Source organism: Pleurodeles waltl, chromosome 5 (assembly GCF_031143425.1).
Source record: "Pleurodeles waltl isolate 20211129_DDA chromosome 5, aPleWal1.hap1.20221129, whole genome shotgun sequence".
Lineage (NCBI taxonomy): Eukaryota > Metazoa > Chordata > Amphibia > Caudata > Salamandridae > Pleurodeles > Pleurodeles waltl.
In genome coordinates, this window is record NC_090444.1 from 1,187,715,532 (window position 1) to 1,187,738,848 (window position 23,317).

General features: G+C 45.3%; 1 protein-coding gene across 5 annotated transcripts in view; it reads left to right on the forward strand.

Moving 5' to 3' along the window:
* CRYBG1 (crystallin beta-gamma domain containing 1) overlaps positions 1-23,317 on the forward strand; it is a 785,716-nt gene that overhangs the window by 637,753 nt on the left and 124,646 nt on the right. For all 5 annotated transcript variants that reach the window (XM_069235429.1, XM_069235430.1, XM_069235431.1 and 2 more), the window contains 2 exons: positions 1,298-1,424; positions 1,509-1,654. In XM_069235429.1, the coding sequence (XP_069091530.1) occupies positions 1,298-1,424; positions 1,509-1,654 (273 nt within the window). The remainder of the gene's footprint in view (positions 1-1,297; positions 1,425-1,508; positions 1,655-23,317) is intronic.

Genomic DNA, 23,317 nt, shown 5'->3' on the forward strand with positions numbered 1-23,317 from the left:
AGTGGTAACATTTTAAAAGCCTTGATTTCAAACAGCATATGATGGCTCTATGGACTAGTACCTTCACTGCAAGGACCTATATTTTGGCATGTCTACCCAGCCTATCATCCTTTTGAGGTCAATACAAGTAGAACTGAGTTGAGTAGCAATGTCTATAGCCCCTTAGAATGAGTGTCCAGTCAGCAAATACTTACCCATATGTCTGATTATGCTCACCTCCCTCAAGATTCATCATTGGTTCTGTACAGAAAAATAAAAGGCAACAATGAAATTCAGATAGGAGGCAGGACTGTATTTGATAAGGAAGTTAATACCATTTGCTGTACTTTTGGGAATAACGATTTCAGATCACTCTGTTTTTAATTTTTAATGAATGGATGAACAGTGGATAATGGACTACACCTTTACGACTTCCACTCTTACTTGGTGCTGTGGTGTCTGTTTTTTTGTAAATCTCATTTTCATATGTGGATTTTAGTATTACCTTCTTACTAAAACATTTACATTACCTATGTATTTTGAGTCAAGAAGCAATTGATCACTAAACTTAACATCCCTCTTGTCTTACAGTTATTCGCATGAGCACAGTTCTTCCACTGTCTCTTACAATTGAGAGCCATGGTGGCTTCTTTGTTCCATCTCCAATCTTTCATCAAACATTCCTGCTGTTTCATACTCTTGCCATTTCAATTCTGGTGTTGTTACCATACATTCTGTGCTACAAAAACATTCTCACACTACTTTCTCCCCTCATACATTATTCTTTCACCAATCTGTATCCAGCATTTCTATTAGTCTTCCTGTAGCTCCCATAATCCTCTCTTCTTTTTGTATTACCTTCTCAAGGCTGTTTCCTTTTTTTTCACAAATTATTACTTACTTTGCACAGCCTTTGAGTTTCTTTATGACCTTAGTTCCACCTGACTCTCTTCAGCACTCTTCATTTGACTTCACACAATTCTGGTAATCTCCTTTGCTCTCTTCTCCATCTTACATTTTAGAACTCTTCTTTTCCTTACTGAGCACTTCTCTGTGCTCCATCACTACCATTGTTTTGTAGTCTTAAAAATCCTGCGGAGATCTGCACATAGTTATTGACCAATTGTTTTACGTATACACAATCGGCTTGACTTGGTTGTTTGGTATTGTCATTTAACTAATTATACCTTTCTTTTCTGAAATGCATATTTACAAGGGGCTTTGCAAATGAAATAAAGTATGCATTGTTTGCTAGTGCATCTTTTAGAATGTAAAAACTTTGACTTTGCAACAAATCTATGCCTCTTTTTCACTGCAGTTGGGTTGGTTATGAAAAGCCAGGATTTGAAGGTCATCAGTATTTGCTTGAAGAAGGAGATTATCCACATTGGCGTGACTGGGGTGGCTACAATGATCAGCTGAAATCTTTTCGTCCTATCTTGGCCGTGAGTGTTCAGTATTTATTTTTCAATGATTGTATCATTTTTATGGTAGCATCTGTTAACCAATGTCCTATTATACTCCAACAGGAATTTTCAACTTCACATATGATAATGTACAGCGATGAAGACTTTGGAGATAAAGGTTCCAATATAAATGTTCTAGGAATTATTTCTAACATGGAGGACACAGGATATGGTTTAAAGACACAGTCCATCAATGTTCTAAGTGGCGTGTAAGTTTAAGTGGATTATTTTTTCATATTTTGACAATGTTTTGTTATTACTGTCACCTTGCTTGTTACTTTACCTACAAACCTGACTGGAATACCTTTCAACTTAATTTGGCTTCCATTTGGAACCAAAAATAATTTGGAAGGAAGTGTGATCTGACGTTTTGCGCATGGAGTTATCCAATGCATACTATTGTGTGTAGTTTAGCTAAGTCAATTTTGAGTAGACACAGTTTTGAAATGTCTTACTGGTATTCCTCTAACACTGTGTGATATTGGCCAACACCTCAGCCAACTGTAGTTGGTTGTATATGTTTTAATTTAGCATTAGCATGAGATGTGATTAACACCTTTTGAGAAAGTTTCAGCAAAGTAATTGTGACATAAATTGTGTACTTGTTTTCATTTAGCATTAGCTTGCTTGCTAATTAGCACATTTTTAGAATGTATTTAGAAAATTAATTGTGACAGAAATTGTGTCTCTGGAGTTTTTAAAATGCCTAATCTATTTGGGTCATCTACTCTACTAAATGTAATGGAGGAGAGAGGGCTGTGAATCATTGGTGGTAAACACCCAGTTTTGGAAAAGGGATGCTTTAAATTTTAGGGAATGGAGGAGTTCATTCGGAAGGGCCATGTTGTTAAAATAGGCGTTGGATACCGAATGCTTGCAGGTTTTTTTTCACATCTATTTTGTTGACCCTAAAATGGACACACTGGTGCTTACTGAACAATAAGGGGACTACGTTATAGATTGAACAACGAGGGAGGCCAATGTCATACGCTGAAACAACACTCTATATCCAGCCAGTAAGTAGGTATAGTTAGGACCTAGTTTTCATAGGAAAATCATTTTTTGTTTTGCCTATAACTTTGGCACTGTTTCAAGAATCTTCACAAAATTTTAAAAACTAGTTTGCCATTCAGTTTTGCTCCTGTTTGGATTTTAGACACGACTACAGCCTGAACCACTGGATGGAATTACACCAAATTACGCATTTCTTGGTCCAGAAAGCGTGCGTTTTGTAATGTGGTCTAAATCCCTTTAGTGCTTTCAGAGTTATTAACCCCTTCGCTGCCAGGCCTTTTCCCCCTCCTGTGCCAGGCCTTTTTTTGCCTATTTGGGGCAGTTCGCGCTTAGGCCCTCATAACTTTTTGTCCACATAAGCTAACCAAGCCAAATTTGCGTCCTTTTTTTCCAACATCCTAGGGATTCTAGAGGTACCCAGACTTTGTGGGTTCCCTTGAAGGAGGCCAAGAAATTGGCCAAAATACAGTGAAAATTTCGTTTTTTTTTAAAAAAATTGAAAAAGTGGCTGCAGAAGAAGGCTTGTGGATTTCCCCCTGAAAATGGCATCAACAAAGGGTTTGTAGTGCTAAACTCAGCAGCTTCCTAGCTTTCAGGAACAGGCAGACTTGAATCAGAAAACCCAATTTTTCAACACAATTTTGGCATTTTACTGGGGCATACCCCATTTTTGCAATTTTCTGTGCTTTCAGCCTCCTTCCAGTCAGTGACAGGAATGGGCATGAAACCAATGCTGGATCCCAGAAACCTAACCATTTCTGAAAAGTAGAGAAAATTCTGAATTCAGCAAGGGGTCATTTGTGTAGATCCTACAAGGGTTTCCTACAGAAAATAACAGCTGAAAGAGAAAAATATTGAAATTGAGGTGAAAAAAACATCAATTTTTCTCTACGTTTTACTCTGTAACTTTTCCCTGCAATGTCAGATTATGGAAAGCAATATACCGTTACGTCTGGTGGACTCCTCTGGTTGCGAGGATATATAGGGCTTTTAGGTTCATCAAGAACCCGAGGAACCCAGAGCCAATAAAGGAGCTGCACCCTGCAGTGCGTTTTCATTCTATACCGGGTATACAGCAATTCATTTGCTGAAATATAAAGAGTAAAAAATTGCTATCAAGAAAACCTTTGCATTTCCAAAAAGGGCACAAGATAAGGTGCTGAGGAGCAGTGGTTATTTGCACATCTCTGAATTCCGGGGTGACCATACAAGCATGTGAATTATTGGGAATTTCTCAAATAGATGTCTTTTTTACACACTCTCCTATATTTGGAAGGAAAAAATGTAGAGAAAGACAAGGGGCAATAGCACTTGTTTTGCTAATCTATGTTCCCCCAAGTCTACCGATAAAAATGATACCTCACTTGTGTGGGTAGGCCTAGCGCCGGCGACAGGAAACACCCCAAAGCGCAACGTGGACACATCCTAAATTTTGGAAAAAAACGGAGGTGTTTTTTGCGAAGTGCCTACCTGTAGATTTTGGCCTCTAGCTCAGCCGGCACCTAGGGAAACCTACCAAACCTGTGCATTTCTGAAAACTAGAGACCTAGGGGAATCCAAGGAGGGGTGACTTGCGGGGCTCGGACCAGGTTCTGTTACCCACAATCCTTTGCAAACCTCAAAATTCGGCTAAAAAAACACATGTTCCTCACATTTCTGTGGCAGAAAGCTCTGGAATCTGAGAAGAGCTACAAATTTCCTTCCACCCAGCGTTCCCCCAAGTCTCCCGATAAAAATGATACCTCACTTGCGTGGGTAGGCCTAGCGCCGGCGACAGGAAACACCCCAAAGCGCAACGTGGACACATCCTAAATTTTGGAAAAAAACAGAGGTGTTTTTTGCGAAGTGCCTACCTGTAGATTTTGGCCTCTAGCTCAGCCGGCACCTAGGGAAACCTACCAAACCTGTGCATTTCTGAAAACTAGAGACCTAGGGGAATCCAAGGAGGGGTGACTTGCGGGGCTCGGACCAGGTTCTGTTACCCAGAATCCTTTGCAAACCTCAAAATTTGGCTAAAAAAACACATGTTCCTCACATTTCTGTGGCAGAAAGTTCTGGAATCTGAGAGGAGCTACAAATTTCCTTCCACCCAGCGTTCCCCCAAGTCTCCCGATAAAAATGATACCTCACTTGCGTGGGTAGGCCTAGCGCCGGCGACAGGAAACACCCCAAAGCGCAACGTGGACACATCCAAAATTTTGGGAGAAAACAGTGCCTACCTGTGGATTTTGGCCTGTAGCTCACCCGGTGCCTAGGGAAACCTACCAAACCTGTGCATTTCTGAAAACTAGAGACCTAGGGGAATCCAAGGAGGGGTGACTTGCGGGGCTCGGACCAGGTTCTGTTACCCAGAATCCTTTGCAAACCTCACAATTTGGCTAAAAAAACACATGTTCCTCACATTTCTGTGGCAGAAAGTTCTGGAATCTGATAGGAGCCACAAATTTCCTTCCACCCAGCGTTCCCCCAAGTCTCCCGATAAAAATGATGCCTCACTTGTGTGGGTGGGCCAGGTGCCTGCAACAGAATAAGGCCCAAAACCTGAAGGGATAGAAGGGATAGCACAGCAAGTTTATAAGGGCATATTCTTTTATACATCTTTAGACGGACTCTGCTTTGGGGACCCACATAAGTGAGGTGTCATTTTACTTGGGAGACTGAGGGGAAAACTGGGGAGTAGGAATTTTGTGCTGGAGCGGTGATCCTACTAAGAAAAATCAGGAAAATATGCTTTTTTATGCAAATTTTGAGGTTTACAGAGGAGTCTGGGTAAGAAAATGTTGGGGGAGCCACACAAGCCACACCTCCCTAGACTCCTTGGGGTGCCTAGTTTTAAAAAGTTTCTGGGTTTTGTAGGTTTCCCTACATGACGGCCGCACCCAGGACCAAAAACATAGGTGGGCCCTCCCCCCCAAACACAGGTATTTTTGGAATATATCACTTTGATGTGTGCACATACGTCCGTGATGTGCCAAACACTAAAATTGTGAAAAGAAACACACTTAGGTTATGTGAAGAAGACCCCTCACCCACCAACCAAGTTGGTGGCATGCTTCATCATCGGGGTCCCACCCGAGGCACCTAGCGTGTCTCAAGTGTGCTGCGACGCCTGATTACAGCGGAGCAGGTTTTGTCATTTGTACCACACATACTGGTTGGATTTGGCACAAGGGTGAGTGATGGTTCAGTAGATCAAATTTTATTAACAAGAGATTTCACAAAAGTGAAATGCACTGGTAATAACTGAAAGGCCAAAAAACTGAACCAATGACTCGCAGCTCGTGAGCTGTAAAGCCACGACAAGGCACCAACCGCTTTACAGTCCATTCACACACCTTTCATACATGACATGCACTAGACCATTCACGCCGCCAGCCACGGGCCCAGCACATTACAAGACTCGCATCCACAGACAGCGCCAGTCAAGGGCCCATCACTTTCATACGCCCACATGCATGATACAGCAATCACACCAGCTGATGAGTGTGTGGACTGGCGTTTGGCCGGCACTGCCAGCCAAGCGCCACACCACCAGCCAAGCGCCACCCCACACACACCGCCAGCCCAGCGCCACCCCACACACACCGCCAGCCAAGCGCCACCCCACACACACCGCCAGCCAAGCGCCACCCCACACACACCGTCAGCCAAGCGCCACCCCACACACACCGCCAGCCAAGCGCCACCACACCCACGCCGCCAGCCAAGCGCCACTCTACACATGCCATCCCCTTTTTTTTGTTTTTAAACAACAGATAAACCACTAATCATAAATTAGTACAAAACTACAAACACAAAAGCTCTAACTGAATACATGACTAATGCCAACCGTGAAACCGAACATATAAAAATATAAAACACCAGTTTACGCTCACGGAATTTCCCAATAATTCTTCTGTGTGTGGTAGCTCCTGAAACAGCCACCCACACACAGCCCAGGCTTTGAAGGACAATCAGGGCAGTACATCCTAGTCTCCTTCCTGATATCTCTTCGAGCACAGACTCTACATCTCTTAGCAGGAAAGTTTTTTTTGGCCGTGGGAGGAATGTGCTCAGCAAAGTGACGATCTTTCAATCTAGCCACATCCTCCACCACTGCTTCTCTAGGAACTCTTGCCTGTTCCAGCACAACAAGGCTAGATATGATAGACTCCTGAAATTTCACAAATGTCATCCTTGACTCTGGAGAACTATCCTTAAACACAACAAAAGCATTAAAAGTTGCCAAGTGGAACAAGTGAAGCGCTAATTTCTTATACCACACATAAGACTTACGAGCAGCAGTGTAAGGTTCTAACCTCTGATCTACTCTATCAACACCACCCATGTGCTTATTATAGTCTAAGATGCACACAGGTTTGCGCACTTCGGCAACCTGACCCCAAACAGCCACAGGTGAAGTATTCTCATCATGGATGGTGCTTAGCATGTATACATCCCTCTTGTCTACAAATTTCAGAGCTAGCAGCTCATCATTCCGCAACGCACTGCACTGTCCCTTCTCAAGTTTTTTACAGACAAGCTCTTTTGGATAGCCTTTCCGATTAGAGCGGATTGTGCCACAAGCAACAGTGTCCACTCTGAACAACTCCTTGAACAACCGAACTCCAGTGTAGAAGTTATCTACATATAAATGGTGACCTTTGTTAAACAGTCGTCTACCAAGTTCCCACACAATTTTCTCACTAACTCCAAAAGTGGGAGGACAACCAGGGGGGTCAATATTGGAATCCCTACCAGTGTAGACCCGGAAATTATAAACATATCCTGTACTACTTTCTGACAGCATATACAATTTAATTCCATACTGTGCCCTCTTGCTAGGAATGTACTGCCTAAAAACCAAACGACCCTTGAACGGGACCAAAGACTCATCTACAGATATTTCTTTCCCTGGAACATAGATCTCTGAAAACCGATCTACCAAATGATCAAGGACAGGTCTAATCTTAAAAAGACGGTCAGAATCAGGATGATCTCGTGGCAAGGCTAAAGCATTATCTACAAAATGCAACATCCGAAGAAGAAGCTCATACCGGTTACGACTCATGATGGCAGGAAATATAGCAGTTGCCATCAAGGGACTAGTAGACCAATATGAAGACAGCGACGGCTTCCTCATCAGCCCCATCAAAAAAGTTAAACCCAAGAACTTTTTCAACTCTTCCAGATTTGTGGGAATCCACCGGCTAGCTCTAGAGTGTGGCCTAAGTCTGGCAGCGTTGTCCCTCAAAAACTGCTCTGCATACAAATTAGTCTGCTCAACAATCTCTTCCAAAAATATATCGTCCATAAACAACTCAAAAAAGTTGACGGGCAAAAAGTTTTCCGTATTAACTCGACACCCTGGAAAACCAGTAAACGCAGGCAACTGTGGCTGCTCCATGTTTGGTGCAACCCATGCGTCAGGTCTTCCAATGGGAAGCCTTTCAGCCGCTGGCTCCTGCACCATTGGCACATCACTGTCCTCCTCTAAAACAGGCCCTTCATCAGCACTGAGAGTGGCTTCATCATCCGATGATTCATCTCTGACAGAAAATTCACTTCCAGAATCCTGCACTTCCTCCTCTGCCTCAGATGCAGAGTCAGTCTCATATTCATGGTCAGAAGATGACTCAAAAAGCACATTAACAACCTGCTGAGCGGTCATCCTACGGCTGGCCATGATCCTTCCTACAAAAATTAACTGGACAAATACACCACCAACAACCAGCACTGTGTAAGATAAGTAACAAAGTATAGGTTTATCACTAAGAATTATAAACTCAAAAACTATACTGCTCACTTGCCTGAAAAAGCTTGACTCACCAGCAACTACTCTGCACAGCCACAGCAATCACCAACGATATCCCACTAAAAAGAGAAAAAAAAAAAGCAAATTAGACATAAGACAACACAATAATCATTGTGCATAACTCTAAGGACAATTTCACACACAATCCTGCATTCAGTACACCACCTACAAACATGTCATTCATGCACTGCAACAATACTCGCTTGGAGTAAATTTATTTACTTACCTAAAACATGCAACTACGCAAACCGCAGGACAACTACTGCCAAAACTGCAACAAGCCACAGCAAAGTCAGCAAAAGCTTTGAACTAGAACAAAAAGGAGAAAAACTGTTATTATCATAAAAGCAAATACTTCGCCAGTTGACAAACACTCCGCCACTAACCATTTTTTCATTTTCCCTTGTGTCTAGTCTTCTCTGCTTGGGGGAAGATGGGCCTAAAAAAAAATAAGCCAATCTACCCCCAAGGGGAGGGGGCAGAAATCGCCCAGATTACATTGCACCCTTTGGGGGGGGGGCGACCCTTGCCCAAGGGGCCACACCCCCACACAAAGCACACACACACACATATAGTATCCCTGGCGCTATGGGGATTCTGCCCCCCTTGGGGACAGAAAGGCCTAAAAAATAGGCATATCTGCCCCCAAGGGGGGCAGAACTGCCCAAAAATACATGAGGGCCCCTGGGGGCGACCCTTGCCCAAGGGGCCGCCCCCCAACACAAAAAATAAAAACCAACAATAAAATCCCTGGTGTCTAGTGGCTTTCTGCCCCCCTTGGGGGCAGATCGGCGTAGAAATAGGGCCAATCTGCCTCCAAGGGGGGCAGAAACGACGATAAATACATTACGCCCCCGGGGGGAGCGACCCTTGCCCAAGGGGCCACCCCCCAACACAAAGCACACATACAAACATATCTTTCTGGCGCTATTGGGATTCTGCCCCCCTTGGGGGCAGAAAGGCCTAAAAAAAATAGGCCTCTCTGCCCCCAAGGGGGGCAGAACTGCCCAAAAATACATGAGGGCCCCTGGGGGCGACCCTTGCCCAAGGGGCCACCCCCAACACAAAAAATAAAAATCAACAATAAAATCCCTGGTGTCTAGTGGCTTTCTGCCCCCCTTGGGGGCAGATCGGCCTAAAAATAGGGCCAATCTGCCCCCAAGGGGGGCAGAAACGACAATAAATACATCGCGCCCCTGGGGGGGAGCGACCCTTGCTCAAGGGGCCACCCCCCAACACAAAGCACACATACATACATACTATTTCTGGCGCTATTGGGATTCTGCCCCCCTTGGGTGCAGAAAGGCCTAAAAAAAATAGGCCTCTCTGCCCCCAAGGGGGGCAGAACTGCCCAAAAATACATGAGGGCCCCTGGGGGCGACCCTTGCCCAAGGGGCCGCCCCCCAACACAAAAAATACAAATCAACAATAAAATCCCTGGTGTCTAGTGGCTTTCTGCCCCCCTTGGGGGCAGATCGGCCTAAAAATAGGGCCAATCTGCCCCCAGGGGGGGCAGAAACGACGTAAAATACATTTGCCCCCAAAGGGGAGCGACCCTTGCCCAAGGGGCCGCCCCCCAACACAAAAAATACAAATCAACAATAAAATCCCTGGTGTCTAGTGGCTTTCTGCCCCCCTTGGGGGCAGATCGGCCTAAAAATAGGGCCAATCTGCCCCCAGGGGGGGCAGAAACGACGTAAAATACATGTGCCCCCAAAGGGGAGCGACCCTTGCCCAAGGGGTCGCTCCCCTACACTAGTATGCATTCAAAAGAGAAATCCCTGGTGTCTAGTGGGCATTCCTGCTGCCCGATCGCATCGCGATCGGGCAGCAGGAATGCTCAAAGAGACATCGAGGGAAAGGAAAACCCTTTCCTTTCCCTCGATGCCTCTCTCAGAGCACCCCCACCCCGCACGAAGGTGAAAAACTCACCTTCTCCCTTAGACGCGCTGGAAGCAAATGGCTTCCAGCGCGTCTTTCCCCCTTTCCATGAAATCAGCACGCGATCACGCGCTGACGTCATGGGGGGGGCGGGGGGTGGGCGTGAAAGGGGAAGGGATTCCCCTTTCAGCCCTGGCCTGGGGGTGTTGGGGGGCGGCCCTCGGGGGAAGCGCTAGCGCTTCCCCCGACTGCCAGTCCCAGGACGTAATGGTTACGTCCATGGCGCCACACGGGCGCTGCCATGGACGTAACCATTACGTCCCTGGCGGGGAAGGGGTTAAAAGAAAAAAATATATAGATATCTAAGGATGTGGATCCACTCGTTGGGGATCTGCGGATCCCGGGGAAAAATTAGGCTCTGATTGGCTGGCTGAAACCTGACAGGAAAGTTGCACCCACCATTTTCTTTTTCGGTTGGGCTGGGGGAGGGGAAAAAAGGGGGGACACACATCAGGGGGTCAGGGTGCAGGTATCCTGATCCCACAGAACGCATGGAGGAGTCCCTCATTGGCAAAAAATGTATTTTTTTTTTTTTTTTTTTACCGAACCGCAGATCCACGACGGGCCTCTACGCGACCCCCAGTGTGAATCAGTGATGGATCTGCAAATCCAAAGTAGACTTTAAAAAAAGGACACCCAATCATACATGAAATCCCTGGGTTTGGGTGCATGCAGAGGGCATGGCCTCCAGCCAAGCCTCCCAACAAAGGCCATGTGCATTGCTGGTTGTATTAACATGCAGTAATTCTATATTACTTTATTGTAAAAAAAAACAACAACAAAAAGAAATTGACTGAGAAAGCCAAAGGTTACAGGGGCTTTACAGTAAGACTGACGTTTTACCCGCACAAAACTATAGAAATTCAGCAGTTGTAGTTAGATCTATAGTTATATCTATAGTTATACTTGTATAAAGAAACTATAGATCGTGCCATTAAGCAACTTTAGGGCATGAGTTATAGTTTCTTAACATAAGTATAGCTGTAACTATGACTATAACTGATGAATTTCTATGGTTTTGTGTGGGTGAAATGTCATCCTAACTATAACCTCCCTGTAACCTTTGGTTTTCTCAGTGAAAATAGGTGTGTGTGTGTATATATATATATGTATGTGTATATATATATATATATGTATGTATGTATATATATATGTATGTATATATATATGTATGTATATATATATGTATGTATATATATATATGTATGTATGTATGTATATATATATATATATGTATGTATATATATATATGTATGTATGTATGTATATATATATATATATATATGTATGTATATATATATATATATATATATATATATATATTACACACAACCAACAGTGAACTGCTGCTCAATGTCCTTTTTTCTTTAAAATATTGTTTCAAACCATGTGACACATGCGAAGGGGCCCCCTTGACCCTGTTGTCAAGTCAGGTCGCTCCCCCACGCCGCTCAGCTCCACCAGCTAGTGCGCGTATCGCTCGCTGCTCCTGCGAGTTCAAGCCTGCCTGTAAGTTTTCTGTCTGCTATCTTCCTGTTTTCCTGTTTTTGCCTTTTCCCTTTCTTTCTCTGTGCCTCTGTGTCTCTTTCTTGCCCTTTGCCTCCTGCCTTTTGCCAATTTACCTCTTCCTGCCCCTGCGGCCCGCCCCTCTTGTTCGCTCGATCGTCTCCACTTTCCCACTCCCAGCTTCTCCCACCTCCCTTACTTAATGGTGGCTGCGCAGTGCTCGCGCCTAAGGCAAGCCAGTCTGCGCCCGTCCGTGCCTGGACCACGCCCAGTGCCGGAACCCCTGGTTCTCGCTACCCCCACCATCGCAGCACACGACGCTGCTGCGATGCCATCACCCTCCAGGCACTCAACGCCGCCTGCTCATCCACCTGCCACCAGGCCACCCCGAGGCTCACCCGCAGACCCTTCTCCTGCCCCAGCTGCACCTTCACCAGCCTCCATGCCAGCGACCCGCCCGCCAGGGCAGGACGCAACCATCTCAGGTGCATCCTACTCAACACCCGCTCCGTCCACAAACACATCATCGAACTCTGGAACCTACTCGACTCAGCCTCCCCGGACGTCGCCTTCCTGACTGAGACCTGGATGAACCCCTCCTTAGCTCCCAAAACCGCCATAGCCATCCCGGACGGCTACAAGATCACCTTTAGGGACCGCACCAACAGACCAGGAGGAGGCATCGCCATCGTCCATAGGAATACCCTCAGAATCATGACCAGCACGGAAGACACCCTCAGTGTCGCCAAACACCTACACTTCCAGATCCACAGCGATCTGAACACCACCCTCAGAGGGACTCTCGTCTACAGACCCCAACTCCGGAAGATCATCAACAGCTCCTTTGAGACCGCCACCTTCCCAGAGAGCTCGAAACACGTCAAGATCAAGCCCTCCTCAAGAAACCTAAGGCGGACCCAAAGGACCTCAAGAACTTCCGGCCCATCTCCCTGCTCCCCTTCCCGGCAAAAGTCATCGAGAAGATAGTCAACAGACAACTGACCCTCTTCCTCAAGGAGAACAGCACTTTGGACTCGTCCCAATCCGGATTCCGCAGCAACCACAACACCGAAACCACACTCATCGCCGCCACTGACGACATCAGGACCCTACTTGACAACGTGAAATCACAGCACTCATCCTCCTGGACCCATCAGCCGCCTTCAACACGGTCTGCCACCACACCCTACGCACACGCCTCAATGATGCAGGGATCTGCGACAGAGTCCTGGACTGGATCACCTCCTTGCTCACAGGCAGATCCCAGAGAGTCCGCCTCCCTCCACCAAGATCATCTGCGCCGTACCCCTAGGGTCATCCCTCAGCCTGACCCTCTTTAAAGTCTACATGACACCGCTCGCAAAAATCGTCCAATCATACGACCTCAACATTGTCTCATACGCCAACGACACTCAGCTGATCCTCACCAAGGACCCCGCCACCGCCAAAACCAACCTCCACAAAGGGATGAAGGCTGTCGCCGATTGGATGAAGAGCAGCTGCCTGAAACTTCTGAAACTGAACTCTGACAAGACAGAGGTCCTCATCCTGGGCTCCACCCCCTCCGCCTGGGACGACTCCCGGTGGCCTGCCGCACTGGGAACCTTACAGACACCCACCGACCCGCAACCTGGGGTTCATCCTGGGCTCATCGCTATCAATGACCGAGCAAGTCAACGCCGTCTCTTCCTCCTGCTTCAACACCCTCCGGATGCTTCGGAAGAGCTACAGATGGGTGACCGTCCTTCTGGTTCCTGTTGGGATCCAAGCCTTCGTTAGCAGCAGACTGGACTACTGCAACGCCCTCTACTCAGGAACCACAGCCAAGCTCCAGAAAAGATTGCAACGCATACAGAACACCTCTGCATGCCTCATCGTGGACATCCCCCGCCACAGCCACATCACAGCCCACCTGAGAGACCTGCACTGGCTCCCTGTCAACAATCACGTTCAAGCTCCTCACAAAGCACTGCACAACACCGGACCAGAATACCTCAACAGAAAACTCACCTTCTATACCCCGACCCGCCAGCTTCGCTCCACTGACCTTGCCCTCGCCATCGTTCCACACATCCATAGAACGACCGCCGGTGACAGATCGTTCTCCCACCTTGCCTGCCAAGACGTTGAACGCCCTTCCTATCCACGTGCGACAGACACAAGACCTGCCTACCTTCAGGAGACACCTCAAGATCTTGCTGTTCAAGCAGTAGCAGTACCCCCCCTTCAACCCACACCCCCTTTCAGTACCTTGAGATCCTCACGGGCGAGAAGTGCACTTTACAAATGCTATGATTGATTGAATGACATTCAAAGCACATGGACAGCGAACTGAAATCTACAGGTTGAACGAGTTTTGTTAATCCCCAGGATTTGAGTTAAGAAAATGCCATCTCTTTAGGTGACGTTGTTTGTCTAGGCTGTTTTTTAAAGGCAGTGTTGTTGCCACATCCACTTATCATTTTTGTGAAACGATCTATTACAGCAGGGTAGGGCTCTAGAATTTATGTATTGCACTAGATTGCATACTGATAAGGATCTCTTGCATTAACATTGGAGACAGGGTTGGATTCTGTTGTATGTTTTTTTTGTCCACTCCACTACAGTTAAAAGGAACTGAGCCATATCAAGGACTTGAGTAAAGAGAGACTTTAATGCAGAAGGAATGATGAACCGAGTTCAGTGCTTGGCAAGTAGCACATAGCTTTCAAGGGAGCCTCATTTGGAGGTCTAACACTTGTTCTTCCATAATTTATCAGTAAACATAGTCACTTAGATCAGAATGCTGGTGGATGATGAAAAACACAACACCAAACTGTCAGCCTTCCAACACTAGTATCCTGAGAAGATTCTTGCACATTTTCTGGTCGCAACCCATCTCCAAACAGGAACTGATCACTGGATGCAGGCAAGAGGGCATGGACACCATCATTATGAGAAAAATATAGATAGCAATTAAAAGGACACACAATCAGAAGAGAACAAGACACCATCACAAGAACAGCCGTCCACTGTACCCCAGAAAACAAACGGAAAAGAGGCAGGCCAACTAACACATGGAGACACAGAACAGAAGTTAAGACCTTAAACCCTGGCTGGCACACTGTACATAAACTTGCCCAGGACAGACAGAAGTGGAGGTCCTACATTGCTGCCCCACATGCCAGTCTGCAGAACTGGCAGTAAGTACAACCACTTTTGTGCATTGATCCTAGAAACTAGGTATTCAGTGAGACACACTTCGATGGAAACTTGCAATTGGACAAGCAATTTGTAGTCAAAGGTGCCACGTTGCAGCTTGCTTAGACTGATGGCTGCAGGAACATGACCGGTTTTAAGGTTCTTAAGTGGCATCCAGTACCTCTCCTCTTTCAAGATTTTGCAGTGAGTTTTTAGTGTAGTCCTCAAGGCTATCAGAAGCTTCTGATGAACACTTGAAATGAAAACGTCCTCATTTCATGAATTCTCAGAGGCGCCAGACTGGATGCGGAAAATTTTCAGCAACTGCACCTGTGTGTCAATAGGTGGTGCCAATGTCTCCTGGAGCTACCTTGCCTCCAGAGCTGATGTCACAAAGTTTTATATTTGTGACACCCCTGCACACTAACCTCAGTTCCTTTTTCCCCGTGCCTTCATCTTGGATCCAGAGCTCTGCGCCAAAGCTTTTGTCTGTGTTTTACCGACTTCCAACACGATTTTACTAACAGTGTGCTTGGATGTCTCCCCCAAAACCTACAGGCTCGAAGCTGTGCCACGCCTGCAGGAAACAGATGGTAGTAACCGACCCATATGGCATCTGTCTTTGTTGTCTCTGATCCAGTCGTGAGTCAAAGTCTTTTGGCAAATGCTCCCTGATGCATCTGATGACAATTCAGAAGCATAAAGTGAGGTTTTATGTAGCCAAGCATAAGGAGTAAGCCAGTTGAATTCCACTTTGCAGACTGACTTTTGCTGCAAGTTCTAGTCCTGATTCAGTTGATCGCCCTTGGGTAAGTTTAAGTCAAAGTACAAGGATGCAGCCAGCGCAAACACAAGATGTCGAGAAAGGTGTTCTTCCCCTGTCCCTCCCTCTCCAGGAAGAGTTTGCTCAATCGGCACACAAAAGCCCTGACTCTGCACCAGTCATCTAATTCCAACCTCATTACTCTGTTGGTATGAGTTCACCCTGAGTTTTCCTGTCCATCTGCTTTGGAGCATGTATAGGCCTTCAAGGAGGCAATGTTGCAGCTCATCCTGTTGATTCTGGGTCCCCCTGAAATGCCTTTGTGTCCCACAGATCTCAGACTTCCATCGGTGGGGGCCTCACTGACTACTCCTTTGGATCTTCACCACTGGTGTCAGGCCAGGCCTTCACTCCCTTCCTGGTGGCCAGTGTTGGTTTCAGATTTACCAGGCCCGAATCTGATCCTGATGCCAGGATTGGATCAGAGCGGAGTCCAGCTAGTTCTCAGCTGGTGTCCTGAAGCGAGATCACTAAGGCATGGCCAGTGGTTTGGAAAGGCCCTCCACCTGTACACCTGTACTGTTACCTATGCACCTGGAAGCCTTGTTTGACTGAGACTTGGATGTGCAGAAAGTGCATGATCCCCGAGATGGTGGGGATGAAGAGAACGAGGCTGATGATTTCCCCCTTCTCTGTACTGACAAGGATTTTCATGCAGGTCTCAAGATTGTACATGGTCTTTCTATCTTGCCAGAAATAGATATGGACTCCCCATTTGGACAGCCACTGAAGAAAGTTAGAACTACACCTGCCCACTGTAGAAAGTAAGGGTAATCTTGTGACTGATTTCTTTCAATCTGACCTTTTATCTTCAGAGCCTTTACAGTCCTTCAGTGAAGCCCTGAGAGACACTCTAGCTGTGATGCAGGAGCTGCCTGTAAGCTGCCCCATAGATGGGGTCAATGGATGTGATCCCTGTGAAAGGTCACTCAACACCATTTATTGGAAAGTCTCTTGTATTTCAGGCTTTGGCTTGCAGAGTAAATTTGAATGCCTTTCCCACTGTTCCGCCTAACTGAGAAGCTCTGTGTGTGTGTGCAGTTGGCCTGCTAGACACATAACCAATGCCCTTTGGGAGATGAAGAGCAAGATCTTGCTCTCCCTTCCCGAGTAGTTTCAAAATACTTTGGCCCAGGCGATCCACAGTGGACAGGATGTAGCAAAGTGCATCATGTGGGATGGATAAGCACAACACACTTGGTAGACTGTGCTGTGATCACTAGCATGTTTATTCATCTTCATGCTTTGATACGCACCACAAATTTCTCTGGGTAGGCACAAGGATTCCCTGTGGAAATTCAGGTTCATGACTCCAGGCTATTTGGTGACAGGATGGATTAAACTCTGGGGCGATTCAAACGTAGCCACACTATGCCAGACTCCTTGGGCTTTGCTAGCTCCTACCCACCAGTTCCACCAATAGGTTCAGAGGTTACTCTCGGAGCCTGGCTTATTGCTAACTGTAGCTGTCTCACATGTGTCAGACCAACCAGCCCTTTTGGGGCTCCAGGTATCACTGTAGTTGCAGATGATGGGGCCTACAACTGCATGGTCTGTATATGTCTTCCACTTCCCTTGCTGTCGCTGCCAGCCTGTTCTGATTCCTTCTTTAAGAGTCACTTCCAGACATTGAGGTACAGAATACAATTTTACCTGCCCAGCTGGCACAGAAATACCTGAGACCAGTGGGTCCTGCAGATGGTCTGTCAAAGTTACACTTTTTCCTTTTATTCAAACCCCACACCTACCTTCTTCCGATCCCCCCCACTTCCTCCTGTTTTCACCCAGACTTCAACAGAATATGCCCCCATTCTTTTAGATTATTTTTATTGCTTGGAATACAATACAAAGAAAAGATAACCCCCCCTCCCCCTCCCAAGCACTATCAGCCTCCTCTGTCTTTAATAATATATATCATTAATATAATACCACATCTCATAAGGTAATTCTAGTTATTTCAGACTAATTCATAAAAGTTTCAAAAAATACAATTCACATTCCCTCAGCTTCTCCCTAGAGGATAAATATGTAGCCGTTGACAGCAGCTCTAACGGACTGCCAACGATGAATAAAATGACAGTGGCTTCTCAAACCCATTACAGCGACATGTAGTGCAAAGGGAAAAAAAAAAAAACACTAATCGGAAGAGATAAGCTGTACAATACAATACAGCTATAAGCAATCAAAAACCCATAAAAGATAATGGGGCAGCTGTGAAGGCAGGGGCCTAGCTGCGCTGAATGATCAATGATATAAAGTGACAGTGTGAAGAACAATTAAAGTGCAACCTCCCTTTCTATCCAACTAGACGTTCAACAACAAAGTGGCAGTGCTAATACAATACTATTATGATCCAACAGACAAAGTATTAACTCAATACCAGCCTCTTAGTAAAGTGACAATGCCAAACCCAACATCCAATAAAGAAAGACCCTGAGATGTTAAACTAAATCTATATCAATTCCTGAAGCACCCCAGATCTTATAGTGTCGTAAATTATTTATGCAGGCAAAATACCAATATTCCCTTGTTCTAGTTATCTTCATCTTCTGCAGCCACTCCTAAATGAGGGCGTCCGCTGGCACTTCCAAACACTAGTAATAATGGAGCACTCCACTAAAGTCGAGATGAAAATAAATTGAGCATATTTTTCCCCTATCTTTGAAGGAATAGTGAGGCCAAGCAAGATATTACTAGCTGAATGTTTAACCCCATGAACAACCTTAAGAGCAATATGCTAAAAAAATCTGAGACCAAAATTCAGAGATATCTTCACAAGTCATAAACAAGTACCCCCAGTCTCCCACTCCCTTACATCTGGGGCATGTTCTAATGGAGGAGCGGGACATTTTGTTAAGCCTTTCTGGAGTGTGATAAAGCAACCAGGCATCTGAAAGCCTGCCTCCCCCACAACCCCCCAAAACCACATGAACCTGTACTCAAAGTACTTTGACAAAGTCTCCTCATCAATCTCTCTATCGCAAATGTTAGAGGTGACTGATATCAGGCTGAAGTTACCCTTACCAAAAGTCCAGAGAATCGTTCACTTTATCGGGTCTGAACAGTTTCCTTACCAACCCAGCTGATCTGTAGACCTCAATTAGAGAGAGGACCATTTGTCTATGAAAAAAGCTAAATGTGATTTGCTGCAAGGTATTTCCGAAACAGATCTCTACCACTGACTTCATTTTATCCTGATACAGGAAGTCTCCAGTCTTAGAAATATGGATCTTTGCCCACTTCCTAAAAGCAGATGGAAAGAGACAGGGAGAGAGATGGTAGCAGTAAGTCACGAGGGTTTCAACATGTATCACAACTATTTTAAATTTGCAAAACAATTGTTGCTTCGCAACAAAAATATTTAGCAGGGTCTTATATTTCACTTTTTTGGCATTTTGGGCTCATCGATAGCTCTCGACAAACTAGCTATAACACAACAGTCCAGCATACATAGAATCAAAAAGTTGTCGAACTGAGAACCCTGCACAGCAAAATGGCATAGCTGTACTGCAATAGATGCAGAGTAATAGGTCCTGAGACAGGGAAGTGCCAATCCCCACTCGGTCCTAGGCAACTGGTGAATATTTAAACTAACCCTGGGGGATTTATTACCCTCTATGAATAATGGAAAACTACTCTCCAGCTTGCAAAAAAAAAAAAACTGCTTCCAATCTGCATGGGACATTTATTAAGAGAAATAATCTAAGAGAAAGGATTGACATCTTTATTAATAATATCTATCCAATCATAGAAATAGGGAGGGATATCCGGATATCCAAAGGGCAAAAAGAGAATAGATTTTGGTTAGGGGTGGTACAAAATTCAAGCGATAGCTATCTAAAACGGAATCTGAGTAAAATATCCCACAATATCTCTTGGGGTGATCATTGTAATTGCACCTGATATCCAAATGTCAAACCTCTGTAGAAGTATTAAAGACCAATGACTCAGTCTTAGATGTGTTAATTTTATACTGCCCTAGGCTCGAATACCTCCGGATTGCTAGCAACGCTGTCTCAATATTGTGCTTTTCCAGAAGCAGATGCAAAGCAATGTCGTCAGTATATAATTTAATTTTTGTAGCATCTGGGAAAGGGGGGGAATACCATTATGCAACCGAAAATATTGGGCATGCGGCTCTATAAACAGGGCAAACAAAGTTGGGGATAGGGGACAGCCCTGATGGGTCCCCCTACTCAGGAACACTGTCCCGGCGCTCAAGGTATTTATTAATATTTGAGCCAACGTACTCATACGGTCTGGCTATCAACCTTATGAGTTGGGGTGGGAATTTGAACTTCTCCAAGATTTTAAACAGGAAATCCCAACTCACAAGGTTGAACGCCTTTTCTGCGTCCAGTAAAACTAAGGCAGCAGTGTTGTTTGTCAGTGGTGACCAAATCAATAAATTCAGCCAAGTAATAAGTATTGGTTCTCAGGCTCTCAGGCCGCAGCCTTTAAGAAAGCCGTTTTGGTCAGAACAAATAAATGACCCCAGCACAACATTAATATGATTGAATAGAATTTTTGTGAAAAGCTTATAATCCTTATTTAACAGTTTTATTGGTCACTGCCTTGCACTTCCCCTTCTTTAAAAGTTAACTAAGACTCCTTTCTTAAAGAAGGGTGGGACTTGACCACCAGCCAGGATTGAATTAAACAAATCAAAGAAGGGGGTTGCTAATAAAGTGTAAAACTCTGCCCGATACCACCTTCACCTGGGGCCTTCGACTCAGGTTGCTCTCTTATAGCCCTTTTAACCTCCACTGGGCTGATTGGATGTAGCAAAAGGGCTGCGGCCTCACTACTCAGCCCTGGAAGGTCCACTTAATGTAAAAACGTATCCGCAAGGGTTGAATCCAATATTCTGATGAATTCCTTGTAAAGAGAGTCATAATAACTTTAACAAGCTTGCCCTATCTTTACATTGTCTCTGACTATCTCTCCCGCTTCCAGATCTTTTATATCGGTAATTAAATTACGATTATTTTTTTCCTTGGCCTTCCAGGCTAATAAGTCACCCATTTTCTCACCCTTTTCATACACCCAATAGTTGCTGGCCCGAATGTTGAGAATCTCCCCTCTCTGGAAAAATTCCTTCAGAGCCTCTTTCTTATCTGCCAGGATTGTAGGGAACTTGGAGACTGGTCTGCCAAAACTTTATAATATGCCTCATCGGCCGCCTTTTGCAAACTGTCCAGTTTTTCTTTATCCCTCTTTCTCTGGAAGGCCAGAGTGGAAATGATGGACCTGCGAATTGTGGTCATAAAGGCCTCCCAAACCATGGCCCCTTCTGCTGTATGGACATTAATCGAGAAAAAGTGTTTGATCTTTGTTGCCAGGGACCGGACATAAGATTCCTGGCCCAACAGAGTCTTATCCATAACCCATCTCCTAGTTACCCTCAAATGGAATGTAGAAAATTTTAGGACAATCACAGAATGGTCTGAAAAAGCCCCTACGTGATATTGAGGTAGTTAAAGGGGCTAGAAAAAAGTCTATCTGTGAGGCGGACCAATACTTTTTGGAGTGACAAAACTACACTCTGGATATTGGATGTAGATTACACCAAGCATCCTGGACCCCCAACTTTGAGCACGAGTCCAAAAAAAACATTTCTGTATTCCTCTTATGTTGCCCTGTTATGTTGGAGGAACCAAGCCCTGGAATGGGGAGGCAGTTAAAATCACCACCCAAGATGGGTATCCCGGGGAGATTGCATAGCTCCCATTGCAGAGACTGAAGTGCTTTAATGTTATTATTAATCGGGCCATAAAAGGAAACAATATTATACCTGACATTTGAAATTACAATGGGAACTATAACCAAAAATCACCCTCATCCTTTACGGGGGCAGGAAACTAACCTGGACTCTGTCCTATGTGACCAGAATCTGCAGATAAAAGGAAATATTGGCCGACCCAGAGATACTGTTATTTATTACCTACCTTCTCCCAAATCAGGTGAGTTTCTTGTATTAGAATAACAAAAGGATCAAACTGCTGCAAAAAGAGTGCGGCCCTCTTCCATTCATTGTTCAACCCATTTGCATTATGGCAATCTATGATTGTCTGTACCCTTACTATCAATATATATAAGCCTTTCTTTCATATCTCACTGAAGATCATTGACCTTGCTAGTGATCTCACGCCATGTACATTCATTGACTTCAAGCAAATTGTCCCCCTTCCATTGATTTTCCCCCCTCCACCGGACCCCTCCCATGCCCCACCCAGCTCCCCCGCCTTGTGCACCCCACCCAATCTCTTAGCACCCGGAAGCTGGGAACTGGGCAACAAAAAAACCTGTGGTGCATTCCTTCCTGCACCTATAGCAGCCTAAAGCACATCCAATTTATAACAGATTTACTTTTTGGAATTCCCCCACATTTGAAGCAGAAAATCCTCTACCTCGACAGGGTTACAAAACATGAAGAACTTCCCTGCCCACAAAACCTTCAATTTAGCAGGATGCAAAAGCTGTACTTTAGCACCATTAGCCCTCAACAACTCTGCCAGGCGTCTCAGTTCCTAGTGCCTCCTGGACGTTTCATATGCCATGCCCGGGAAAAACTTAAATGAGAAATCGTCCCCACTTTAACAGTTTTCAACTGAATGGCTCTTTTGAGTATCTCTTCACGTACTCTGAAATCTTGAAAACAGACCAAGATAGTTTGTGGTCTAGCCGCATCCCTGGAAGCTGTAGGGAGAAATCTATGGGCTCTTGCAGTGGAGAGATATGAACGAGAATCTGGTAAGACATATTTCAACAATAGCTTAGTTATTTCATCAGGCAAAGCTTTGGTTCTGACCGAAAGTTTCTGGAACCCCAACAAGCCTAAGATTGGATTGCCTGGATCTATTCTCCAAATCCTCTACCTTCTCCTTCACTTGCTGCATATCTTTAAGTAGCTTGTTAATAGACACAGAGCGTGATTGCTGATTGTCCTCCAGTCCTGATATCCTCTGCTCGGTCTCAGAACATCTGCTGTTCAGTATCTGCAGACCTTTGTCTATCGAATCCATTTTCTAAGCCGTCTCTTTATAAACAGCTCCCATTCCTTCAACCTCTGCCGGCAGCTGCTTAAGGAGGGCACAAATTAGGGCACTGAAGTTCCTGAGATTCTCAAAAAGTTTGCTTGGTTTCTCCGAACACCGCCAGAGTGGGTGGGAGACATTTTGGTGTGTGCACAGCCACCCTCCCATACCAGAGCAGGAACCCGAGTATCGGCCAGACACTTCTGGTTATGCAAACTTGCAGAGATCACACATGACTGACTTAATAAAGGGGCTTGCATTGCTACCATAGACTTGCCATTATCAACCAGAGCATCCAGCTTTGAGAGAGGAAGGGAAACACATGCATTTGCCTCATGTTGTTCACGGGGAGAATGTCCATTGAAGATGGGATATTGGGACATACGCATCTGACTGCCTGTGAGGCTCCCTTCGGAAACAATCATCAATGAACTAAGTACCTTCAGTTTCCTCACTTTAGCCTCATGGATTTCCTCCGGGCTATTTGTTACACAGTTCTCAATTCTAGGAGGGCTAACTCCTGGAATACCAGTCAAGTACACTGAGAGGTCTGCCTGGGAGGCTCCGATGTCTCAAT